Below are 25,303 nucleotides of genomic sequence, written 5' to 3'. Positions count from 1 at the left end.
CGAGATCCTCTAGGTTTTTAAAGCAAATACTCAGATGAGAACCTTGTGGACCCCAAAAGACATCAGGGGAGTGAATGTATGTTCCTGGCTAATGCAATGCCCTCAGTTTAGTTATTGTGTTTAAAATTGATGGAAAATAACCTCCAGCTTTTATAGGAGATCTATGAATGTTTAAGCGATCATACGGTCCCTGTAAAATGGCGTTCTTCACTTGTCTGTCCAAAGGCACTTTGGTGTAACCCGGACATTACTGGTGGTGGGTTTGGACATTAGGCCTCTGACCCATCATCTTCTCTGTGGGGCATGGCCTTGCAATTCAGCTGTGCTTTCCACATCTCATCTTGGGATAAACTCATGTTGGCAGGCATTTACATTTGAACTAATATCAAAAAGAGCCTCCAAAATTTTTTTCCTCTGCCAAGCTAATGTAGCACGCTGCTGCGTTGACTTGAAGAGGTGAGTTTTCTCTAGCAACACCAGTATTAACCTTTGCATTTAGTTGTTTGCTACTGTTTTTTGTATGAATCCCTTAAAAGCTCTGTGAAATAAACATCTCAATCAGTAATGCTGTCACAGTATAGAGCCAGGACTTGCTTTAACTCTGTGGGATGGACTTCCAGTCTTAAGACATGGCAAAGAAAGGAGGTTCAACTGTCTCTCTCTGCAATGTCATTCTGGAGCAGTGATGTCCATGGGCTTCTCGCCTCTTTCCTCTGAGGAGCTTTGCAAAGGCCCATGGACTTGTTGCCAGGGTCAGGCATGAAGTGCACGCGTATCCAAAATGAATACTCGCGGTTAAGGACAGCGAAGCTGGTCCATAAAGGTAGAGAAACAAGTTGCTAAAAGCAGAGCCGAACACTCAGTGTGCAGTGGTTTGTGTTTATTGCAGTCGGCTCTGCAGTCGGTGTATTCTGCACTTCCCTTCTGTAGTCCTGAAAAGCAGAGTCGAGTTATCCGAGCTGAACTGGAGGGGGACTTGCGAGGAGAAGGGGGTATTCCTGAGTGTATTGTCCTGCGCTCTCAGCTTCAGTTCACAGAATCACAGAATCAACCAGGTTGGAAGAGACCTCAGGGATCATCGAGTCCAACTGTTGCCCTGATACCACCCTGTCAACTAGACCATGGCACTAAGTGCCATGTCCAGTCTTTTCTTAAACACATCCAGAGATGGTGACTCCACCACCTCCTTGGGCAGCCCATTCCAATGTTGCAACAGAGTTATAGACTGTATTGCTCAACAGGCAGGCAGCTCTTTAGGTAAGCATTGATTTTGCAATGCACAGCTAGCAAAATTAAACTGGGAAATCACTGATGGGAAAACAAAGGTAGGTTTGTTTGTTTGTTTTCCTCTTTTCTAGTGGCTTCTGTGTGTGGGTGAAGGTGAGTTTCAGGGCCCCAAGCTCTGAATGTACACTAACCAGGCTCCAGCCTTGGTTCTCTTCTCTTGGTTCTCTTCTCTAAGTTGTAATTCAATTTTAAAATGGAAAAGTGGTGAGGAATCTTTGTGCAGGGGACACTCCTCATACCATAGAGTTAAACTGCAGCTTTTGGGTCCTGCTCTGATGAAGCTCTGAAAATCTGATAAACCTAAAAGGGATGAAGTGTGCCCTGATTGATTCCAGATAGAACAAAGCACTCACACGTGTGGTGAACAACTCGATTATTTCTTCTCTACCTGTTTATATTTGCTTCCCGGCCTTTGCACCGATATCGTTGTTGGAGAGAGTGTTGTAGGGTAGCGTGCAGGCGGAGATGTGCCTTCAGCCCCGTGTGCTGCTCCTCGTGAGAGGGTGGCAGGGTTGAAGGCAGCTGCCAACTCTGTGTCAAGCTTGGCGTGATAAATAAGTGCAGGAAGACATTTTTTTTTTTTTTTTTCTCCCCCAAGCGGTTGGGGAGGAAAGGGGGGTTGTCTGTATTTCATTTTGTTTGGGGACTGGTGTTAATTGCAAAGGCAGCTTTAGCTCTGGTCTGTGTTTATATATTTTGGCACTAAACGTGAGCTGTTGCTGTAGCAAGTTGTGTTTATCGCATACCTTTGACCACCTCACCCACTGATCTCTGCCCGGTCACCAGCTATTTCTGGTGCTCCCAGCCTGAGCAGCAGCAGTCCCCAGGCTGTCTCACACACGGTGGTTTGTCTTCTCACTGCCAGCGTGGATTTTTCATCATCTTTAACACTTCTCTCAACATTCAGGGGTTGGTCCCGTACAAGAGTGTTTAAAGCAGGCTGGTTCGCAACCTTGCAGAGCAACATGTTACAGTCCTACGGCACTGAGAAGAGAGAGGTGGTCAGCTTCAGACATGCTGTGTTTGCTTCCAGGGCACAATATAGCTGTGTCCTCTATGCAGAGATGCAGAAAGGTAAGGATAAATTTACAGAAAATAATAACATATTGAAGTAGAAGTAATAGCTGTAAAAGAAATTGGACTGTCTTTTCCAAAAACAGAGTCTGTGTACCAAGTTTGCCATCAAAATATTCAAAAAGACTAGTGCAGATATGCTTAAACAAGGTTTTATAGCGAGTGAAGCTGAGAAAATTGGCTTTATGTTTTTTTTAAGCTGCAGAAGAATAGCGTGGAAAGGGATTACCGCTCTCTTCTGTGTCTGCGTACAGCTGTGCGCGAAGGCTTCGCAGCTGTATTTTCCGAACATCTTTACAAAACTCACCTAGAGTTCCCAGCTAAAGACCTTGCAGCTGCTAACAGTTCTGTTGTTTGATAGCAGCTGCTGGATTGACAAGTGCATTTTTTATCATGGGAGATGCCGGCAGAGTGGAAATGAGCAAGAAACAACTGTTTGTCTAATCCGCGCCGTATAGATCAATTACTGCGAAGACAAGCCGCTCGCTTGTCTGCGGCAGCCTGCACCTTGAACCGCGCTCGCTATAAATAGCCGTGACACCGAGCAGCGGTGTCTTCCGAGAAGTGCCAACTCGAGCGCCTTTGTGTTCTCCTGGTGCAAGCAGGGACGTGGCAAACTGCGCTTTTAAGTGAGAGTAGTTCCCACGGTCGTGAAAGCAGGGGTGCTGCGAGAGTCTCTCTGCTCCTGTTGGTTTGTTTAGGGGTTTGGAAAGTGCCCTTTCCTTACTGGAACTCTGCTATCCACAATTTCATGCATTTGGTAACACTTCCTTCTTATTTTTTCTTATTCTTACCCTAATTGCCAAATTGATATCCAAGCAATATAAATGATTTATCAGCCGACGCTCTTCTGGGACTCTTGTAGCAGCTCCTATTCCTAGTACATCTAGAAAATTCTCTTCAGTTTTACATGAAATATTCAGAGTTGGTGGTTCTTTAAGTCAGGATTAAAACTGCATGTGTCGGGAACGTGCTTGAGGTTAGCTCTGGAGATACCTTTCTGCATGGTCGTCGCAGTAGTTGCTTTATTTAAGTGGTTGACATGTTTTTAATCAGAATCAATGACAAGCATGCAAAAAATAAACAAACTGGTACTAAGAGTTTCAGCTATGAAAAGCACAGAGAAGTCAACGTATTACAGCCTTGAGCCACGGTGTTTATGGTGATCCCTGATTTTTTTTTTTAATTGCTTCATCCTCGTAGTCTAGTAACTCATTACACAGACAGTAAAGCTTTCTATTTTTCTGGATCGTAACGTGAGCCATACTTCCACGGTAAGCTTTTTGAAGCCAGATGAAGACACTGATGACCATGTCAAGGACTCTGCCTTTGCTGATTGCCAGTAAATTGGCATGTTTTTCTTTACCGTAACGGAGTTTTGAGAAGTTCTTACGTGAGCATTCCTGTTGAAGTTGGACTGGGAAGTCCTGGGAGGGTTTTGCTGTGCTGCAGGATCACTTGCTTGGATAACTTTACTCCCCAACAGGACGCTGGTGATTTAGCAAAAATAAGTTTCCTTTCCATAATCATTATTCCTCTCTCTATTCCTCCTTATTTCCATTTCTAAAGCAGAAGTTCTCTAATGTCAGAGAGAAGGGCTCAAGCAAAATCTGTTACAGGCTTTGCATTTTTTTTCCCCAGATCTCTGAAGGTTTTCAAACATCGCTCCTGCTTTAAATTTCTAAAACAAAACAACAAACCAACCCATATTTCTGCTTCAGATTTGATAATTTGAAGTTATCCATGTGCAACTCTTCCAAAGGTGTGAGCACAGTTCCTTGTACCGGCATCTCTTTCATCTTGTTTGCTCTTCTGAGATATCTAAGGTGGCAATAAATTATCTAGTGCTGCCCAACAAGTTCTTGCCAACTCTTAACGTTAATTAAGGTGGTGGGGGAAACACCCTAAAAAAGACCTGCACTCTGAATATACTTCTCATATTTATGTAGCATACATGTTTTATTGACTTTAGTTTTTAAATGTGTTGGTTATTCACAAGTGGTAAAGCTGTAAGAGCCATCCTGGTCATGCCAAACAAGTGTCGATGAAACCTCCAACCACATTACTCACTAGATGCTGTAATTTGCCTTTTTAATTTTTTTTTAAACATTCAAGGCTTAGAAAAAAGACAGAACTTGGGAGAGAGGAAGGTAAGTTGTTACTGCACAGGATTTAAAAAGATCTCTGCTAGAAATGAGACCCTTTCTAAATAAATAAACAAGATGGCTTTTTTCCCCAGTCATAAACTGGTTTGTTGCCATAACCTAATTACTGGTAGTGAATTACTGGTAGTGAGCTGTTTGACTGGCTTTGGTTGTCAATGGTGCTTCTAGAGCCATTTTTTTTTTTTTTTTTTTTTTCAGTGTGCAAAGAGGCTCTCCTGGTAAGAGTACCAGGATGCTACTCTTGTCTGGAAGACTGTGTTCAGGGAACTGGGAAGCATGGCCCAAATAGGATTTGCTTGGGAGAACTATTTTTGAATTATATTCAACAGTGTTAAAGTCTTGTGAGTTACCACTGTGAGTTAACTAACACTGTAAGTTAACACCGTGAGTAAACTCTTGTGAGTTTAACACTGTGGGTTTAACATTGTGAGTTGTGAGCCTTCAAAAAAAATCAAATTCAGGAGAAATCACTTCAGATTGCACCATGTCTTTTATCTTTTAAATAGTAGCTATTAAAAAAGAAAAAAAAAAAAGTAGAGGTTTCAAAAAGTGAAATGGTTTTAGGCCACTCTTGAACTAAGTTGCTGTTTGATACCCAGTAATCCTTCCACAATTTTTAAAGGGGACAGCTGCAGCTAGCAAAGGTTTTAGCCTGCCAGGCATCCCTAAACTTTTTTTTTTAAAAAAAATCTTTCTGCAAACAATGTTCCCTAAACCATGATTTGTGCCCATCTAGGGCAGTGGAAAAATCAGTGGGGCGGGAGGCTGTTCAGTGAGGTCCCAACCATAGTGCTTTGGAGGCATCCGAGTACTGCTTATGGTTTAGATGAGTCCTATGGGAAATTCCTGAGCTGTACACTGCTGGGGATCCCAGATTGCCTCTGGCTTCTCAGAGGGAGTCCAGAGTAGCTCAAAGTAGCGCTAAAGCCCCTGAAAAGTCAATAAAATGAGGTATTTGACAGAAGAGCAAACAAAATATGCAATAATAATGAACTTGATTGGGAGGGAATGAGGGACAAAGTCATTGGGGTGATACTGCACAAACTCTGTTTCAGACTAGGGGTGGGCAGGACTTTGAAGTCTTGAAACTTAAATCATGGTATTGATGGTATCTGGGTTTTCCCCCACTCTCCCTACATAAGCATAAATATGTTTAAATGGCAGATATGGGGAAAGGGGTTGAAATCAAAATCACTTCCCATCCTATAAAAATCTTGAATCTATTCAGATGCTTCTTCTAATGCCAGTAATTGGATTGTGTGAAATCCTAAAAATGTTGAGCAAAGTCAGAATCGATATTGCCCAATGGTATTCCTTTTGGGTGCGTTCTTGCTGGTTTTCTGAGTTATAAGTCATAATTTTATTTGTGATATAACAATACATACTGCCCTTTATGACAGTCGTTTTTCACAGCGGTTAATCTTGATGAAAAATCTGTGGTCATGGCTGTACAAAGTACAAAACTTCTGATGTAAAATACTAGGAAAAGCTGAAATACAAAAAGGTGATGGAATTGCTTTGAAATAAATTTTTTTTTGTCTCTTTTCACGAAGTGTCAATGAATGCTTAAGCATTCCTTGCAGCTGGGAAAAATGTTTTGTTTTTAATTTTAGCCCTGCTAATAAAGTCTTGTCATGTATGTCAGTGAAGCAGAAAGAAAATTACTACAGAGCTAACTGTAGATTGTCATTAAAGCTGATTTCCTGCATTAAGCCAAAAACAAAGCAAGATTTGATTTCTGGACTTCCTAAATATGTAGTTACGCTGATGTTTTCCTAAACCCCAAACCCTAAGAGCTGTAGAAATTTACCATGGGGACTATATTTGAAAGTATTTTTTTGCTCTTGTCTGTCATCTTCACATGTTGCCTTCTCTATTTTGAGGATAATGTGCTTCGACTTCCAGCTGTTGACACTTTCAGACAGCTGCTTGTAGGGTTCTGCCTTGAAAAATCCCTTCCTCTCTTCATTTGGCCAACGAAATGAGAAGAGATCTGTTGTTTGGAGAGCACAGCTGAAGTCATATCCTGCCAGATTCTTGGGCAGCAATGTAACAGAGGGGAAAAAAATCCTGCCGTAACTGCATGGGCACTTATTAGTTTTCTCATAGTAATTGAGAACTCAACACTGATTAAAAAAAGTCTTTCAACCACATAATTTACTATAAACAGAAAAAGGGGACTTTCCTGGGAGGTAACCATGGAAAAAATAGCAGTTCTTAGGTTTTTGACCCTCAGATTAAATGTTCTAGTGAGGTCCCTTTGATAGCACCTCATTGTCTGCAGTCTTACTTGCATTTTTACCTATGCTCCAGTATGAGTTGCCAGAAAGTTTTGGGGCACCAGTTATTTTAGTGGCTTGTAATACCCGGAGCTGTAGAGGTGTATTCAACTCCACTGGCTTGTATATTTGACATAGTGCTTAAAAACAACATGGAACCAAATGTATTTATACTGAAAAATATAAAGTCAAATTAGCCTTTTAATTTCCTTCCCAGCAACAACCTGCAGTGTTTCATCAACTAACTTCATGAGGGTTTTGAGCTTTGAGTTGTGTTTTTTTTTTAATGATGACTAAACCAGAAACTGAGGAGGGGTCACAACTGCAGTGCTGCTGTATTAAACTTGCTGTAATTCACTCTTTCATGATAATGTCTTTCTGAGAAATCTCCTTTCCCTGTTTTCTGCCCCCTTCTCTCTTATTTTCATCCTGGCGAGTTAGATCTTGTGTTGGTGGAATGACTTCTCCTTAGGCTGGTCTCAACTGCAGTGATGCGGAGATGTTGAACTTGTGTGCCTCCAACCTTTTAGACTTGTTCATTTTCAGCCAGCTGGAAGGGATGTGTTATACTGAAAGCTCTTTTAGGTCTTTCCCTTCAGTTAAAATGTCTTCTCTGTAGTGGAGCATCACTGTTTAAATATGGCAATGGGTAAGTGGCAAAGGCAGGACTGGGTCCAGGCTATGGAGGAGCTCTGGGCAGGCAGCTCGGTGCACAAAATCATAGAATCATAGAATGGTTTGGGTTGGAAGGGACCTTAAAGATCATCTAGTTCCAACCCCCTGCCATGGGCAGGGACACCTTCCACTAGACCACGTTGCTCAAAGCCCCATCCAATCTGGCCTTGAACACTGCCAGGGAGGGGGCATCCACAGCTTCTCTGGGCAACCTGTGCCAGTGTCTCACCACCCTCACAGGAAACAATTTCTTCCTAATATCTAATCTAAATCTCCCCTCTTTCAGTTTAAAACTGTTCCCCCTCATCCTATAACTCCATGCCCTTGTCAAAAGTCCCTCTCCTGCTTTCCTGTAGCCCCTTCAGGTACTGGAAGGCTGCTAGAAGGTCTCCCCAGAGCCTTCTCTTCTCCAGGCTGAACAGCCCCAACTCTCAGCCTGTCTTCATAGGAGAGGTGCTCCAGCCCTCTGATCATCTTTGTGACCCTCCTCCTCTGCAGGAGCAGACCTGGTGGCATGGGCTGTGTCCATGCTGGGAAGCGGCTGGTGCTGAAAGGTGTGCTCGTGAATCACAGGGGCTCACTTTGTACTTGGCTCTAGTCTAATTGTGTGGACTGAATATCCACAAGTGGAGAAATTCAACTAGGTGTGCGCTTGGAGTACTCTTCTGGGTTAAATTTTCTGCAGAGAAATCTAGGTTGTCTAGAAATGTCTCTGAGATGCAAACCAGAGCACGGTTTAAGTGGTGTGTCCCAGAAGATGCTCTTCTGAAGTGCACTGGCCCAAACTGAAGTGTTGATTTGGATGTACCCTATGTTTAAGGTACTTGGTGTTTTGATTCTGTTTTCTCCCAGGATCCTGGATGCTGCTGACAGCTTGGTTTTGTGGTTTGTTTTTTTTTTCCAGCTAGCTTTAAGAAAATGGTGGGAGGAAGTGAGCCTTGTGGACTTGCGATGGTGGGCACTTCCATTACATAGCATTTTCTTTACCTGCTCCTGAGCGGAGCTAGGGGAGCTGCTTTCCCTGGGTTATTGCAAAGCAGCTGGGTCCAGGCCCCAGCTGGAAGGAGAGGTGAGGGGCTGGGGCTTGCAGGTGGTGATGGGGGAGTCCTCAAAATACCAAGAGCTCGAGGGCTGTGGGTGATGCGTGGATCAGGAAGTCTCTTTGGGGAGCGCAGGTGCAGAACATAGACTTGGTCCAGCAAAGCCAGCTCAGGATCAAGAGCCTTTGGGATGGGTTGCTGTGCTAGCAGAGCTGAAGTCTGAGAAGCATAGGTTTGGTGCAGGCCACTGGGCAGATCTTGACGCTCTTTTCCAGCCCCTCAGAGGGGAGGATGGTGTCTCATTTAGGCAGACTGCTGGAGAAGAGATGCATGTTCTATGTACCTTGGGAACCTGAGTATCATCAAGGTGCATCCTGGATTTAAGAGTTACTTCAGAAGTCATGCTTGTTTGAATCTTTTTACCTACAGTTGTGTTTGTCTTGAAATGGTTTATGAAAAGATTAGTAGGAAACAATGTCTTCAGTTTATTTTGTGTTGTTGGCAGGATCTTTGTATATTCTCTTTTGTTTCCTAATTGTTTGCAGGAACATAATAGTGTCATTTTCATGAGTTAATTATGGTAGAAGTTTGTATGCTCTCTTTGTGTGTGGTGGGCAGAGCTACAGCAGCACAGCACCAGCTTGCTGTGGGTGGCAGGGACCCTCCTGTGGCCCCACAGCTCATTCCCCCAATTCCCACCTTCTTCCAGCTAGGAGGAGAACCGAGGTCTTTGTGTGATCTATGCTGTTTCTCCCAAATTTTCAAATCCGGGGTCTAGTCAGAAGGTCTGGCTTCCTTGGGTGCTTTTGTAAGCCCTGTGGGTGTGGTGGTAGGATACCCATCTCTACTTCTGAGGCAGATGTGGCCTTACTGAAGTAGGAAGTGTGCTTCTGACTCAACCGTCTTCCTGTGAAAGCATGTCAGCTCCTTCAAGAGAAGGCTGCAGCTGTCTCATGGCATGGCTCTAGACTGCAGACTTTCTAACTGGACTGCTTTGAGAATGAAGACATGGGGTCAAGTCATGTTTGCGCTTCGTGGTGTCGCTTCTAGCTGTCTCATGGCATGGCTCTAGACTGCAGACTTTCTAATTGGACAGCTCAGAGGATGACGGCATGGAGTCAGGTCACGTTTGCTTTCCATGATGTCTCTTCTAGATATGTTGCGCTGAGATGCACAGAAAGTATAGAAAGATCCCAGCTTTATCTACATTTGTGAACACCCTATGCAGAGCCTGTGTGAAGTGCAAGGAAAATGGCACCAGTTCAGGGTCAGCAAGAAGGAGAGCTGTAGCTTGGGGTCAGGTCAGATGCTTCTTTTGGCTCTTTCCTGAAGGCAGACTTACACAATGGGGCAAAATGCTTCTGTCCCCAGCCACACACCTGTCTGGTCCTGCTCTTCATGCTCCTGTGAAGTTTGTGGGAAAGGAAAAGAGAGGAGAAAATGTCTTTACCAGGGAGGGAGAGGGAGTAGATTTAGGTTGGAAATAGAAAGGTCAAAATGCATGGCTGACAGCGCTGCAACCCTACTGTCAAACTGCAGGAAATCGGTGGGTCTGGTTATGGGTTATCCGTTAACTCCACTGGGATTATGCCATAACTCTGACATACTAATCTTTGCTGCCAAGCTGTAGGAAAGTACAGCAATATGCTGATTACACTTTTATGCCTGAAGATTTATTACAACTCCGTTACCTTGGAAAATCCAAAATGTCTTTTAGAGGGGGAGGAGAGGGAATTAAAAAAAAAAGACCTTATTGTGAATGGTCTGCGTTTGACTCTAATGCCTTTCGTGATAGTACTGAGCATTTGAGTGCCTCAGCAAGTTTGTCCACATGCTGGTTTTTTGCAAGTGTTACGGTCTGACAACTATGAATCACCCGCTCAGCTCTTGATTTGCGTCAATCAAACCACATTTATGAGAGGCTTTGTTCACAGTTTGGAACACAAGACCAAGGCAAGTGTGCGAGTGTCTGCTTCGAGCAGATCCTCTTGAAACTGAGTTCGATGGTCCGGGCTCAAACTCGGGGAAGAGAGCCTGTGGTTCAGGTGGGAGGTGAGAAGTTGATTGATGTGCTTTTCCTTCCAGTCCCCCAGACCTCTCCTGCTGCTGGCACACTGAGTTGTCACTGAACTCTTTGAATCTATAGGTTTGGGCTTGTGTTTGAGACACCTGTTCATGCAGGTTTCTCTGTGTAAGCACAGGGTTTATCCCCAAGGTTGCTATGATGAGCGTTTTTATGTAAAGGGTTACAGATTTGTCTTTACATTTAATTATTTGTTGCCTTTTTTTTTTTTTTTAATAAGAACTTAATCAAATTAAATTCATTACAGAATCATCTTTCCATATCTCCAAATGTGGGAGTCCTTTCTTGCAGAATTGTCTATACTTTTAGACGATAAGTCTGTACTTTCTGACCTAGAAACAGTAACTGCAGCAGGACCGCGAGCCAGGCAATGTCAGTGCCGAAATGGAGCTCCCACCTCAAACCGAATTGCAAGCCCAGAAATAAATCCCTTTGGCAAACTCAGCCTTGGGGTGGGACACGACTTTGTGCTGCTGATGAGCAGGAAGTGTTTTGGAGAGGCGTTACAAAAAAAAAAAAGTAACAACCTCAAAACCCACAACCATCTTATCTGTCCTTTACTTAAGATCGCTGGTACCTGGCTAGAGATATTTAAAATAGTTACAGAGCGGTTCCTGGAAGTACACTGAGGTTTTATTTGTTCCGTTTTGAAGCCTTCCTGAAGGTGAAGGTTGTCCTTGCCTATGGCAGGGGGTTGGAACTAGATGATCTTTAAGGTCCCTTCCAACCCAAACCATTCTCTGATTCTGTAAGGTTTGCCTAGCAGTTAGGCAAACTGTAAGGTGCATGCTGTCTTGTATGCAAGGTCCAGAGTAAACCTCCTTTCACTTGTAGGTGAGAGCGACCATTTTTCCCCCTTTCATCTCTCCTCCCAGCCTTCAGGACGTGTTTCCAAGGTCCTCCCTAGCTCTGATGTTCCTGTGCAAGCATGCTCTGCTTTCCCTTCTCCTAAACCCACCCTTGACCTACTTCATTCTCTAACCACTTCCCTGCCTCTTCCTTTCTCCATGATTTCAGCTCATTGAAGTCTCTTTTCCTCCTTCCCGTCCCCCTCTGGCACCAGTCCTTGTGCTCATCAAAACATTGATCTCATGGGCTGTAGGCTTGCCAGCATAATAAGGCCACTGCTCTTCCAAACGCTTTTTTTTTCCCCCCTCTTACAAACACAGAAAGAGGTTTTTTTCTTCAGTGGACTTGCTCTCACTATTTTTCAGGCTGAAATTAGAGGATGAATTCCAGCTTTCCTGCTGACAGTCAAGGAAACAAGCTAATTTCCAAGTGTCAGGATGTTGATCCTTATCTCGTTCAGTTCCCAAAGAAGGTAATAAAATAACTATAAGAATAAATTGCTGTAGCAGATGCAGCACATGGGCATACGGCAGTCTATTAATTACTTGTATTCTACCCAACTTTTAAAATAAATCAATAAATGTTGATAAAACACAAGAGAGCATGCAGGGTTTTTTTTCTTTACCAATTTTTTTCTTGGGCCCCTCTTCCCAGCCCTTTCTGGGCTGCTGGAGTGAGTCCAGAGGAGAGCCACAAAGATGATCAGAGGGCTGGAGCACCTCTGCTATGAAGACAGGCTGAGAGTGTTGGGGCTGTTCAGCCTGGAGAAGAGAAGGCTCTGGGGAGACCTTCTAGCAGCCTTCCAGTACCTGAAGGGGCTACAGGAAAGCTGGAGAGGGAGTTTTTACAAGGGCATGGAGTGACAGGATGAGGGGTAATGGTTTTAAACTGAAAGGGGGTAGATTTAGATTAGATTTTAGGAAGAAATTGTTTCCTGTGAGGGTGGTGAGACACTGGCACAGATTGCCCAGAGAAGCTGTGGACGCCCCCTCCCTGGCAGTGTTCAAGGCCAGGTTATATGGGACTTTGAGCAACCTGATCTAGTGGAAGGTGTCCCTGCCCCTGGCAGGGGGATTGGAGCTAGATGATCTTTAAGGTCCCTTCCAACCCAAAGTGTTCTGTGATTCTATGATTTTCCTCTTCTGGACTCTCTGATTGTAAATTTTAGCTGGTTTTAACTGTCTGGGTTTTGGCCAGCCTTAGTGTTCCCTGTGGAAATGAACACTAATAGGCCTGCTTGCCTCTTTCTCCAGACTTGGGAATGTCATTGCTAGCTGGTTTTAATCCTTGGAGGCAGCCTAGCAAGGACGTAGCTGTTGTATCAGTTCATTACATCATATATTTGCAGTGTGGTGGTTCATAGCATCTATGAAATTACGTGGAGGTAGAGAGGAAGCAATCTTCCTAAATGTTGCAAAGAACCGTCATGTGCCCAACCATTATTTTTTTTTCCTTAAGCAAATGTCTTTTTTTTGGGTTGTTACAACAGTCATTGCTCTGCTCTTCAGTATTGTTTTACTGGTCAACTTGATGGACTCTTGTCCACGTTAAGTGTGGTGGCAAATAGGTCATCTGTATGTTTCCTAATACTTACAGATTATGTGACTGAGAAACCTGTTGGTTTTTTTTTTTATATGCTATTAATAAAACAGAAGTGACTTGGTTTCAAGAGTCTTGTCATACTGTTTTGTCTGTTGATCCTCCTGGTCTAGTGATAGCAGAGCTCCGACATGGACAATGGTGATTCTTACCATGGTGCTCCTGTCCAGGTGATTGTTTCCTCTGCAGTGTTTCTGCTACTCCAACACCTCTCACATAGGAAAGGTGAATGTAAAATAGATAAAATTAAAAATAATAATAAAAAAATAAAATTTCTCTTGTAAGTGGGGGAAATAGGTCTTTTCTCTCTTTGAAATCTTGTCTTGATCCCTTCTCTTTGATTAAGGATGTGTCGGAGGAGGTGTTTGGGAGGGTGTGCGTGTGGGAACTGTATCTTTCATTTCTTGAGGTTTCTAAGTGACAAAGTCCTGTTTTCATATGCTTGAGGACAACTCTAAGAAGGGACTTATTCTGTCATTGTGTTTTATCGCAGACAACCACATGCAGGCATAGCTTTTATATAAGGAAAAAAAAATGTTTGCAAGTTGCAATGTTAGTTCCACTTTGGTGTTTAGGAGCACTTTCAAGAGGTGCCCTTAGGCTGCACTTGTCGATGTACGGGGTGGGAGACGTGACAGAAAAGTCAACTGGAGTCAGGTGGTTCCCTAGAGGAGAAGTTCTGCTCTGGTTTGTGGAATATTTCACAAATTCCACTTGTTTAATGAAGTGCACATGTGGATTCCTAGTTGTCTTTTGGTTGGACATCAGAAATGCCCTTGCCCTTGAATTATCCTAAGACTAGCACCTTCTGACTCTCCTTGTCTTGCAGGTCTTTGCTGGCTGAGCGCTTGCTAGCTGACAAGTGGCTGCTTCATCTCCGGTGCTTTCACTGGTACTTGGCCACCTAACCCTGCTTTTGCAGGCTAACACAACCCCAAGAATATAGCCTAAAATCAAAGAGTAGTTGGTGATATACTTAGATGGATGCTGCTGTTAGAAGGGTATTTCCCTGCTAAGAAGTTACCGAAATTGTAAAGATCAAGGGTCACCAGCTGCAGCGACTGAATTGTTTTTAAGCACCTTTTGAACTTTGATTTATGGACAACTGCATTTTGAAATTAGCAAATGGCTGCACTTAAGGCTTAAGGAGTGAGTAAGAGGGCAGTGTGTTACAAAAGGCTTTGAAGAAACTGAGACTGTTCTTGGACTTAGAAAAGGGAGGACTTACAAAACCAGCGTAGTACTGGGCCGGGATTTTTTTAAGGCTGCATGTGACCAGTTCAATGGTTTATCTCCAAATGTCTTTTACCCATACAAGCTTTGAAATGATTAAGAATGCAGGTCTTAATCTAGCAGCTGCTTTGTAATGAAGAGTATTTCTGATTTGGCAAACAGTAGGTGCATTCGCACGGCGTCGATCTCCTCCTGAGCGTGTTTTGGTATCTCCTTTACCCCATGAACTCAGTGTTACAAGAGGAGATGTGTGGCCAGTGGTGCCTGCCTGGCTGGAGGAGGGAGCTGGGTTGCTGGTTCTCCGTGCTGCACAGAAAAACAGGGGCCTTGGTGACACGGGTGGGACTTCATTGCTGTGGTGAGTTTGCCCAGGGTTCAATTCTGCTCCGTTGCCACCGCAGGCTGCAGCAGTAACACTTCTGCCTCAAAAAAAGGATCAGAGATGGATGCTAGAGCAAGCTCTCGAACAGTCCTTCTAGAGGTCTTTCTGGAGGAGAGCTGCTTGGCACAAGGAAGATCTAGGGCAGGGGGAGAGAGGAGGTATTCCATAAGAGATCTTGCCCTGTTTGTCCTAAGCACAGAGTGAAGAGAGCATGTTTCAGCTTTGCCTTGCTTTTGTGATAGCTTGTTGCCCAGCAGATGGGAGAGACAGAGAGATGTGCCCAGGAAGACATCAGCCGCCCTGAGAAGACCCAAATGCGAGGGGACAGCTGCCATCGGTCAAACCATGCTTAATTTTGGCACCTTAAACCATGCTTAATTTTGGCACCTTCTTTGTGCTTCATCTCCTTTCCTAAGCATATCCTGAGCAAGCTGAAAAAGTAGGAGGGGAAAGACTTTTTCCATCCGAAACTAAAGGAAAGCTTTTGGTAGTAATCCAGTGGAAATTAAAGTTAAATCTTTCTATTAGCTTCGCTTAAGTGGAAATTGTTAAATATTCTGCGATGTTGGCATTCCGTAACGTAAGACTACAGTTTGAAGTTTTTCAGGATGTTTTTGCTCTTCTTCATCAGCTTTCTGAGTCCTTGGGTTGCTTGTCAACTTTTTGAAGATCTTTGCAATGAAAAAACTTCATGTTGTGCTTTTCTTTTTTTTTTTTTTTTTTTTAACTCCTTATAAATAATACTTCTGGGCTTAAAACTGTCAATATGAAGTTAACACCAAATCCATAAGTCAGTGCCTCCCGTTTTGTGCTGTTTTAGTGAGTGAAGTTTGGTTTGATTAGATAACTACATATGTTTCAAAAATGTTTTTATGCTTTGGTAGTGTAGCAGCTGAAGTACTTTCAGAGTGCAATCTCAAACCTGGCTCTTTGATCTCCCCAGGGATTATGCAGACAGAAACGGGTGGAAATTGTACGTATGTGTGTATGATTCTGGCTGGGATTTTGACTTTAGGTGAAAGTGTTTTATTTTTGAATAAAGCCTGTAGAAGCTTAGTCCTTTGGAAATCTAAAATTACCCTCAGTTGTCTTATCATAAATTTAGTACCTCAAAATATGGGTCTTATTTCATATTAATGTATATTTTGTTTGTTTAATCCACTTGCTGGTCTGGTTCGCTGTATGTCTGCAGGAACAGTTGCTATGCTTCAACCGAAAAGCTAGCACAGAGGCAGGAATGAGATGGAGGAGCAAGACAGGGAAGGAAATGGGACCTGCTGAAGTGAGTGCTCATGGCAGAGGAGATATTGGTGGTAAAGCCAGTCAGGCAACCCATGAGCTTTCTGCTCCGGGGCCGTGAGCTCCATGCATGCCTTAAGTGTTGGTGTGCGGTACCCTCAGCCGGAGGAGAGGAGGTTATAGAATCATAGAATCGTTTTAGTTGGAAAGGACCTTTAAGATCATCGAGTCCAACCGTTAACCCAGCACTGCCAAGCCCACCACTAAACCATGTCCCTAAGCATGACATCTGCTCATCTTTTAAATCCTTCCAGGGATGGTGACTCCACCACTTCCCTGGGCAGCCTATTCCAATGCTTGATAACCATCTCAGTGAAGAAAATATAGCTTGGGTTATGATGGTGTCTGTGGCCCTAGAGTAGAAAGGGTTTGCAATGGGGCTGCTCTCATTCCGCCTTGAAAGGAATTACTTCCTTTTTGGTATTAGTTAATGACAGCAAAATCTTGCCCTGAATCTTACTATGAACTCGAGTTTTCCCTCTTGGGCTTAAGTACTGTCAAACCTCAGGGTTAGCATCTTTTTATTCAGTCCCTACCCATATCCACAGGCTTCCCCCCGCTTTCCTTTTTATGGCAGTCATCTGATGAAAGACTTGGTGACAGAAATGAAAGAAACTTATTCTCTTCCATACCACTCATCGCTCTAACAGCCCTTGGTGTTTAAACTCTGCCCGCTGCATTTTCCTTATTCTTCTGTGTTATTTTTCAAAGCAGGTGTTTGTCCCTGCAGCAAACGTGAATGCGTGGCTGTGAATTTGTCAGTTGTTCTGTATATATTCTGGGGTTTTTTTTGATTAGCCGTAAGTAGTTGCATCTTGCATTTTGCACATGCGTGTATATTGCAGCAGCACCGTCTCATGCGTATGCGTGTATAAATATGCAGCAGCGCAGTCTCATGTAGCCAGTGTATGTTATTCGTTGTGGAAGAGCTGCTGCTGGGTGCTGCCTGGCGGTATGTACATAAAAGCTCAACCATATAATATAGTACCCGTACCAGATTAGTGCAATGCCTCCTTAAGAGGGAAGATTCCTAAACTGCAGGTAAACAAGAGCCCCGTTGATCTGTGTGTTTCTAAACTGTGTGTTCGAAGTCCCTTTTGATGACTTTTATATATAGTATCTACTTTTGAGGACAGATAGTAATTTTACATGCATAATAAACCCCACCATATTGCAAGGGATGGCTTGCATTTCTCGTGGTGTCCACAGGAGTAAAAATAGCTTTCCCTGACATGGTTTTATTAATCACTTGATGTATGTTTAGGGAACCCAGCATAAGGTGCTGCCAGCATAGCAGGAGCAGATTGACTGCCGTTCCCTGAGGCGAGGGCTGGCTGAGCTCCCCACCTCGGAGAGTCACCAAACCTACGCCTGAAGAACCCTCTCCCCTTCTCTACCAGCAGACCGAAACCCAAACCGACTCACAATGTTTACCCCATCTGCTGTGTATTCGTGCGTTGGTGCGCTCTGTAGAGGAAGAAGTGAGTCTGGATGGAGTGGTGTGTGAGGCTTGGGGGCTTTTGGAGGAGCCCTGCTCTGAAGAGCCCCGGTCACACACCCTCATCTGGGTGTTAGTTTGCTTTGTCCTTCCCTGCTTGACTCTGGCAAAACGCAGGGCTGCTCGCTTCCAGCACTCTTGGGTGTGGAGGTGCCTGTGTGGTCACAGCTGCCATTGATGGTAACAGAAAAGGAAACCACAAGTTTTTTCTGTATTTTCTTGATCTCAAGTTGCTACTAAAGGATTCAACAGTTCAGCTCTCCACCTTGCTAAAGCTGCCCATGGCTCCAGGTTTCAGGTCTTCTCCCATGGCTCCAGGGTGCAGCTGCAGACACAGACTGAATTTATGGCACTGAGGTAGGAGTTAGCCCTGTGAAGTTGCTCCTACCTATGAATGTTTGTGATTTGTTTCAGTGAAAATGAAGTGAATCAAGGAGAGACCAGTCTGGCAGGCCCTTTCTGAGGACAGCAAGTGCCTGGAGAACCCACCATGTCATCTGCTAGCGATGGTTGCTCATGGTCTGAACTGCATTTTATTGGCTGCTCTTTGGGTTTCGCTTCTGCCAGTGACTGGGATGCAGAGGCTGTTCCTTCCCGATTCGCTGGCAATTGGGAATGTATTCACACTTCTAATACATATGTCGTCTTGTAAACATGACTGCTGGTCCTGACCTGATGTCTGACAGCACATGTGTCTCAGGGCTTGTTATGGGCTTCAGGTCAAAGTATTTGTGTTGTCCTTTACTCCTTTTGAGTTTGTGTGATTTAAGCTTTCTTTGCTCTGCCGTTCCTTGTGTTTCCAACAGGTAGCACTTAAATTAAACAAAACAAAACCAAAAAAACCCACCCCAAAACCCTCTCTCTTCTCAAGCTCACTCAAAGCATCTGCGTGAATAATTCAAATGGCTGAAACTATTCAGTCACCTATGTAATTTTTCAATCTCAAATGAGACACAGAACGTGTACTTGCTATTTAGTGACTTTGTTTTTCAAAGTATTTAGCAAAAGTGGGCAGGCGTGTAGCGTTCCTGTAAATGGTTTTGTCTAGAGCCTCTTGGGGACAGGTGTTTTCCCAAGTCGTTACAAAAAACTCATAAATTATGATTTCAAATTTACATTAGAACACAAACTGTGCAGACTTTCTGCAGAAAACTCAGGGCCCTGTAACTTCTAGATATCTCAGCAGCTTTGTATTAAGCAGTTTTCTGTGTGATCTCAAGGCCTGCATCTAAGAGTCAAACAGCTTCATTCCAGGCCATATACATTGCAACACGAGAGATGTCCTCAACCAGAGGGAAGGTGAGCCAATATTTTTGGGTGGTTTTTAACTTTTCCAAATACTTCTTCTATGGGTTTAAGTCTTGGGTGATGTAGACCAAGTGTTAGGGGTTGATTGGTTTGGTTTGGGTTTTTGTGTTTTGTTTTGTTTTGTTTTTTTTTTTTCTGTAGGCATACCAGAATGGGTTTCCCTTGCTCATGGAGAGCATCTTGTGTTTTCCTTGGCTCTGTCTGTGAGACTGAGCGCACGTCACTGAGCCGTGCTGCCGTGCAGGGCTAAGATGTCACCTCCCTGACAGTGACACATGGCTAGTTGCTCTGGGACAGCATGCTTGGGGCCTTTTGGTTAGGGGTTCATGAGTAGCCTACACACGCAAGCTTCTTCCCACACGTATCTTTGGAGCTCCAGTTAGCCAGAGATGATTGAACATGGGCTTCATGGCAGTAACAACTTAAGAATGAGTGAAATAACTTTGCAGCCCATTGATAATTTGTTCTCTTCTTGGTACACTACAGTTTTTAATCTCTTGGGCTGAAAAAATCAGCCATCCTTTATAGAGGTAGAGGTGCTGCTTCTGTTTCCTCGGGTGTTTTATCAGTACATGGCACTCAGATTGTGAGAGCTCTGTGTACAGCATATCTCGAGCTGCCAGAACACCCAGACCCTGTCTTGATGCCTGGTTTTGGAATGGCAGGAGACTTGTATTTAGCAGCTGGGACCTGGGTCATCACCTTTCTGGCATGGCAAAGCTCTGCTGATGGCTCTCGCTTTTTTAGCTAATTGCTCCAAAGCTTACGGATATTGTAAACTCTCCCTTTCACAGGTAGAGCTTTCAAAGAAATGCTAAAGTGAGCTAGCTTTTAGCCCCAAGCAGGACTATCAGGATGGTTTTTTGTTGGTTTTTATTTTTTTTTTTACAAGCTACGTCCTATTTTCCTCCTTCTTTGCCCCTTTCCTGGAGTCTTGTGCTACCCATCTCTGTTCTCACAGTAATTCCCCATGTCACAGAATCACACAGAATCACAGAATGTTAGGGATTGGAAGGGACCTCGAAAGATCATCTAGTCCAATCCCCCTGCCGGAGCAGGATTGCCTAGACCATGTGACACAGGAACGCGTCCAGGCGGGTTTTGAATGTCTCCAGAGAAGGAGACTCCACAACCTCTCTGGGCAGCCTGTTCCAGTGTTCGGTCACCCTCACCGTAAAGTAGTTTTTCCTCATATTTATGTGGAACCTCCTGTGTTCCAGCTTGCACCCATTGCCCCTTGTCCTGTCAAGGGATGTCACTGAGAAGAGCCTGGCTCCATCCTCATGACACTTGCCCTTTACATATTTATAAACATTAATGAGGTCACCCCTCAGTCTCCTCTTCTCCAAGCTAAAGAGACCCAGCTCCCTCAGCCTCTCCTCATAAGGGAGATGTTCCACTCCCTTAATCATCTTCGTGGCTCTGCGCTGGACTCTCTCTAGCAGTTCCCTGTCCTTCTTGAACTGAGGGGCCCAGAACTGGACACAATACTCCAGATGCGGCCTCACCAGGGCAGAGTAGAGGGGGAGGAGAACCTCTCTCGACCTGCTAACCACACCCCTTCTAATACAGCCCAGGATGCCATTGGCCTTCTTGGCCACAAGGGCACACTGCTGGCTCATGGTCATCCTGCTGTCCACTAGGACCCCCAGGTCCCTTTCCCCTACGCTGCTCTCCAACAGGTCTGCCCCCAACTTGTACTGGTACACGGGGTTGTTCTTGCCCAGATGCAGGACTCTACACTTGCCCTTGTTATATTTCATTAAATTTCTCCCCGCCCAACTCTCCAGCCTGTCCAGGTCTCTCTGAATGGCTGCGCAGCCTTCCGGTGTGTCAGCCACTCCTCCCAGTTTTGTGTCATCAGCGAACTTGCTGACAGTGCACTCTATTCCCTCATCCAAGTCATTAATGAATATATTGAATAGAACTGGTCCCAGTACCGACCCTTGCGGGACTTCGCTAGACACAGACCTCCAGCTGGACTCTGTCCCATTGACCACCACTCTCTGGCTTCTTTCCTTCAGCCAGTTCACAATCCACCTCACTACCCGATCATCCAGACCACACTTCCTCAGTTTAGCTGTGAGGATGCTGTGGGAGACAGTGTCAAACGCTTTACTGAAATCGAGATAGACCACATCCACAGCTTTACCATCATCTATCCACCGGGTAACATCCTCATAAAAGGCTATCAAGTTGGTTGAGCATGACTTCCCGTTGGTGAAGCCATGCTGAGTGCCCCTAATGATCCCCCTATCCTTGATGTGCCTAGAGACAGCACCCAGGACAAGTTGTTCCATCACCTTTCCGGGGATGGAGGTGAGGCTGACTGGTCTATAGTTCCCCGGGTCCTCCTTCTTGCCCTTTTTGAAGACTGGAGTGACATTCGCTTTCCTCCAGTCCTCAGGCACCTCTCCTGTTGCCCACGACTTAGCAAAGATGATGGAGAGTGGCCTAGCAATGACTTCCTCCAGCTCCCTCAGCACCCGCGAGTGCATCCCATCAGGGCCCATGGATTTATGGACGTTCAGATTGCTTAATTGGTCCCTGACCCAGCCCTCATCTACCAAGACAGATTCCTCCACTATCCTGACTTCTTCTGAGGCCTCAGGGGGCCAGGGCTCCTCAGGACAGCCTCCAACAGTATAGACAGAGGCAAAGAAGGCATTCAGTAACTCCGCCTTCTTTTTATCCTCTGTCTCCAGGGCCCCCACCTCATTCATCAGTGGGCCTACATTGCCTCTAGTGTTGGCTTTACCTGCAATGTATTTGAAGAAGCCCTTCCTGTTGTCCTTTACCTCTCTTGCAAGGTTTAATTCCAAGGAGGCCTTAGCTTTCCTAGTTGCCTCCCTACATCCTCTGACAACAGACTTATATTCCTCCCAAGTGGCCAGACCCTCCTTCCATGATCTGTACACCCTCCTCTTCCACTTGAGTTTGCCCAGCAGTTCCCTGTTTAACCATGCAGGTCTCCTGGTACCCTTCCTTGACTTCCTACTTGTTGGGATGCTCTGGTCTTGAGCTCGGAAGAAGCAGTCCTTGAATGCTAACCAACTATCTTGGGCCCCCTTACCTTCTAGTACCCTGTCCCATGGGATTTCCCCTAGCAATTGCTTGAAAAGGCCAAAGTTGGCCCTCCTGAAGTCCAGGGTTGCGATTCTGCTAGCTATTCTGTTCCTGCCACATGAGATCCTGAACTCTACCATCTCATGGTTGCTACAACCAAGGCTGCCCTCAACCTTCAGCTCTTCAACCAGACCCTCCTTGTTAGTGAGGATAAGATCCAGCAGCGCTCCTCTCCTAGTTGGCTCATCCACCATTTGCATCAGAAAGTTATCATCAATGCACTGGAGGAACCTCCTGCACTGAGGATGGCTGGCTGAGTAGGCCTCCCAGCAAATATCAGGGTAGTTGAAATCCCCCATGACAACCAGGCCCTGTAATTGAGAGACTGTTCTCAGCTGCCTGTAGAAGGCCTCATCACCCTCCTCATCCTGATCAGGTGGCCTGTAATAGACACCCACAACAGTATCACCCCTGCCAGCCTGCCCCTTAATTCGCACCCACAAACTCTCAACTCGCTCCTGATCCGCCCCTGGACAGAACTCAATACATTCTAGCTGCTCACTCACATAAAGAGCAACTCCACCACCTCTCCTTAGCGGCCTGTCTTTCCTGAACAAGACATAGCCATCCATGACCACATTCCAGTCATGCGAGGCTTCCCACCAAGTCTCTGTAATTGCCACTAGATCATAGCCCCCCGACCGAACACGGATTTCCGACTCCTCCTGCTTATTCCCCATGCTGCACGCATTGGTGTACAGGCGTTTCAGGGAGCGAGCTGAGCACACCGATTTCACCCCAGGGGGATGGGAGGCCTCCTGGTCTACCTCAACCCTCGAGCGTTGCCCCAGTGGTGCAAGCCCAGCTACTACCCCATCCCCCTTCGAATCTAGTTTAAAGCTCTTCGAATGAGCCCTGGTAATTCCTGTCCCAGAACCCTTTTGCCCCTACGACATAAGCCTTTCCCATGTATTACCGTCACACCTGTTGTCTTATAAAACCAGCCATTATCAAAGAACCCAAAGCCCTGCCTGTAGCACCAGTCTCGTAGCCAGGCATTAATAGAGAGAATCCTACTATTCCATCCCGCATCATCACCTGAAAATGGAAGGAGGGAGGAGAAAACAACTTGTGCCCCAGACTCTTTCACCAACCGTCCTAGGGCCTTGTAGTCTTTCTTCATCCCCCTCAGACTACGGGATGCAGCTTCTTCCCCACCTGTCTGGAAGATCAGCAGGGGGTAGTAGTCTGTGGCCTTCACCAGGTTGTGGAGTTTCCTGGTGATAGCCCTGATTCGGGCTCCAGCCCTGATTCGGGCTCACATGTCCTGTGAGCTGTCTTCTTTGCAGTGAGCTATCAATTTGTTATCACTCTCTTTACCTTTTTGTTGGAATTTTGTGGTTGACACTGATGAATGGATTTTATTGATGGAGGACAAGATGAGTAGACTGTCATGGTAGTAGTAGTTTAGGAAAAAATTACTAAAAAACAGAAGCAAGTGCTGCTGATTTGTAACAGTGTTGTACATGCACACTTGTGTCATAGAATCATAGAATCGGTTTGATTGGAAAAGACCTTTAAGATCATCAAGTCTAACTGTTAGCCCAGCACTGCCAAGCCCACCACTAAACCATGTCCCTAAGCACCACATCTACTCGTCTTTTAAATCCCTTGATGGGTGGTGACTCCGCCACTTCCCTGGGCAGCCTGTTCCAATGCTTGACAACCCTTTTGGCGAAGAAATTTTTCTTAATATCCAATCTAAATCTCCCCTGGTGCAACTTGAGGCTGTTTGTCTTTCCTGTCAGTGCAGTGTACAGTGCTGAAAACATCAACAGGTAATTAAATACAGAATATTTTAAATCTCACCAATTCATTATACATTGTAGCTGAATTTGTTTTGAGGGAGAATTATTTTGAGATTGAGCATTTTGTAGGAGGCCAGTAATTTGCAGGGTGGTGGCAAGCTACAAAGCGAGGTGGCAGGTCTGGAGTAGGGAATCTGTGGAGAAGATGCTTGGGGGATGCTGCCATTCTTTGCACTTAGCCCATCTCTTCCTCTTTGTGCTATTTTCAATGATCAACGTGTTAAAAAATGAAATGCATAGAAAAAGTTAACTTGGAATTAGTAAGATGACTGACCAAGAGGTTTTTTTTTTTCCCTCTGAAAACTCCTTCATGCTCTAACTTAATATTATTGCTGATGATCTTTCGAGGTCCCTTCCAATCCCTAACATTCTGTGATTCTGTGATGGTGTCTTCTGTTTTGTGTTCCTGGTAGCACTTTTGGATGTGGGTGCTTTACAGCACTGAAGGGCATTTAGGACTAAGGAAGCCTGATTTTGGTGATACTTTGAACAGCCCAGCCCAAAGATACTGCACATCTAAGAAGGATCATTATCCAGGAGCTGATCATCCTTATCCAAGAGCCTGGTTCTGCACTCCTGAGTGACTGCACAGATATGGTCACGTAGTGGGTGGGAGTACTGGTAAATCCAGTGTTTGGGGGTCTGAGCGTGTATTACAAGTGTTTGATGTTTTAGGAAAAGCGTGCGTGCCTCCCTCTTGGGGGTGGCAGTGGGGAGAAGGGTCTGTGCCAGGCTGGGGTGGGCAGGAGGAGCCCACAGCCTGGGAACACACTGTAACTCTGTGGTATTGAGGCAGCTGGATGGAAGGTATCTATATCAGCTAAGTACACCATGAAAATAAATATGGCATCTGCAGCACAAAGGAAAAGGAGAAACATGAGGCTGGATACATGGTGGGATGCATTTGGAAGTAAGTGCCTGGCTTTTCACTTGGAAATAGAATCAGTGATCTGTTGTGGTGTTTTTTTTTTTTTTCTTTCTTTTCTGCTGCATTCTTCATTTGGAGCATTGTTTGTGCTACCCTTGAACGTTAACTGCCAAAGCGTCTTCACTTCGTGTGGGTAGCTGTGGAAGTCTGTTTTTCATCTTTTGGAAGATTCCAGCTGGTTAGGTTGCTTTTGTCATTCAATTTTCTCTTGTTTACCAGGGTATTAGGAAACTGGAATACAAGCAGTGTGTGTTTTGCCCTAGGAAACATCAGTAGTCCAGTCACCATTCCAGAAATTCCTCCCGGTTCATTTTTCTCTGTAACAGAGCACACAAAGACGCTGAACGCTGTAAATGTAAATCTGAAAAGGTCAAACCTCATGTTTGCCAGAGACAGGAGTACAGGATGACAACGATGCAGGGGCACAGATGAATTTTAAACTGGATTGGGAACAATATGTTCATAGAGAACTGTCAAAGTACATGTCTTGAGTACTGAGGAGGAATTAGAGGTAAAGCAGTGAGGATTTATCTTGTGTTACTCGGTGACTTCTTAGCATATAGCAGAGAGGGATCAAAACACAAGATTTACGGCTAGGAAAGGGCAGGAGCTGCATAAACTGAGGTTGTTCTTTGCTTCCGCTTGCTTTGCCTGCGGGATTGCAGTGGCA

The 25,303-nt window shown here is 44.8% G+C and overlaps 1 protein-coding gene across 15 annotated transcripts in view; it reads left to right on the top strand.

Annotated features, from left to right (window-relative positions):
• HDAC4 (histone deacetylase 4) overlaps positions 1 to 25,303 on the top strand; it is a 291,798-nt gene that overhangs the window by 64,465 nt on the left and 202,030 nt on the right. For 9 of the 15 annotated variants that reach the window (XM_068408261.1, XM_068408254.1, XM_068408259.1 and 6 more), the window contains exon 1: positions 2,135 to 2,361. The exons of the other annotated variants lie outside the window; for them this stretch is intronic. In XM_068408261.1, coding sequence (XP_068264362.1) covers positions 2,253 to 2,361 — 109 coding nt within the window. In that variant the 5' untranslated portion in view covers positions 2,135 to 2,252. Of the gene's footprint in view, positions 1 to 2,134; positions 2,362 to 25,303 lie in introns of those variants that run through there. 15 annotated transcript variants of the gene reach the window in all.

This window comes from Nyctibius grandis, chromosome 9, assembly GCF_013368605.1.
Source record: "Nyctibius grandis isolate bNycGra1 chromosome 9, bNycGra1.pri, whole genome shotgun sequence".
NCBI lineage: Eukaryota > Metazoa > Chordata > Aves > Nyctibiiformes > Nyctibiidae > Nyctibius > Nyctibius grandis.
Note: the sequence above shows the minus strand (reverse complement) of the source record. Positions and strands in the feature narration are given on the sequence as shown.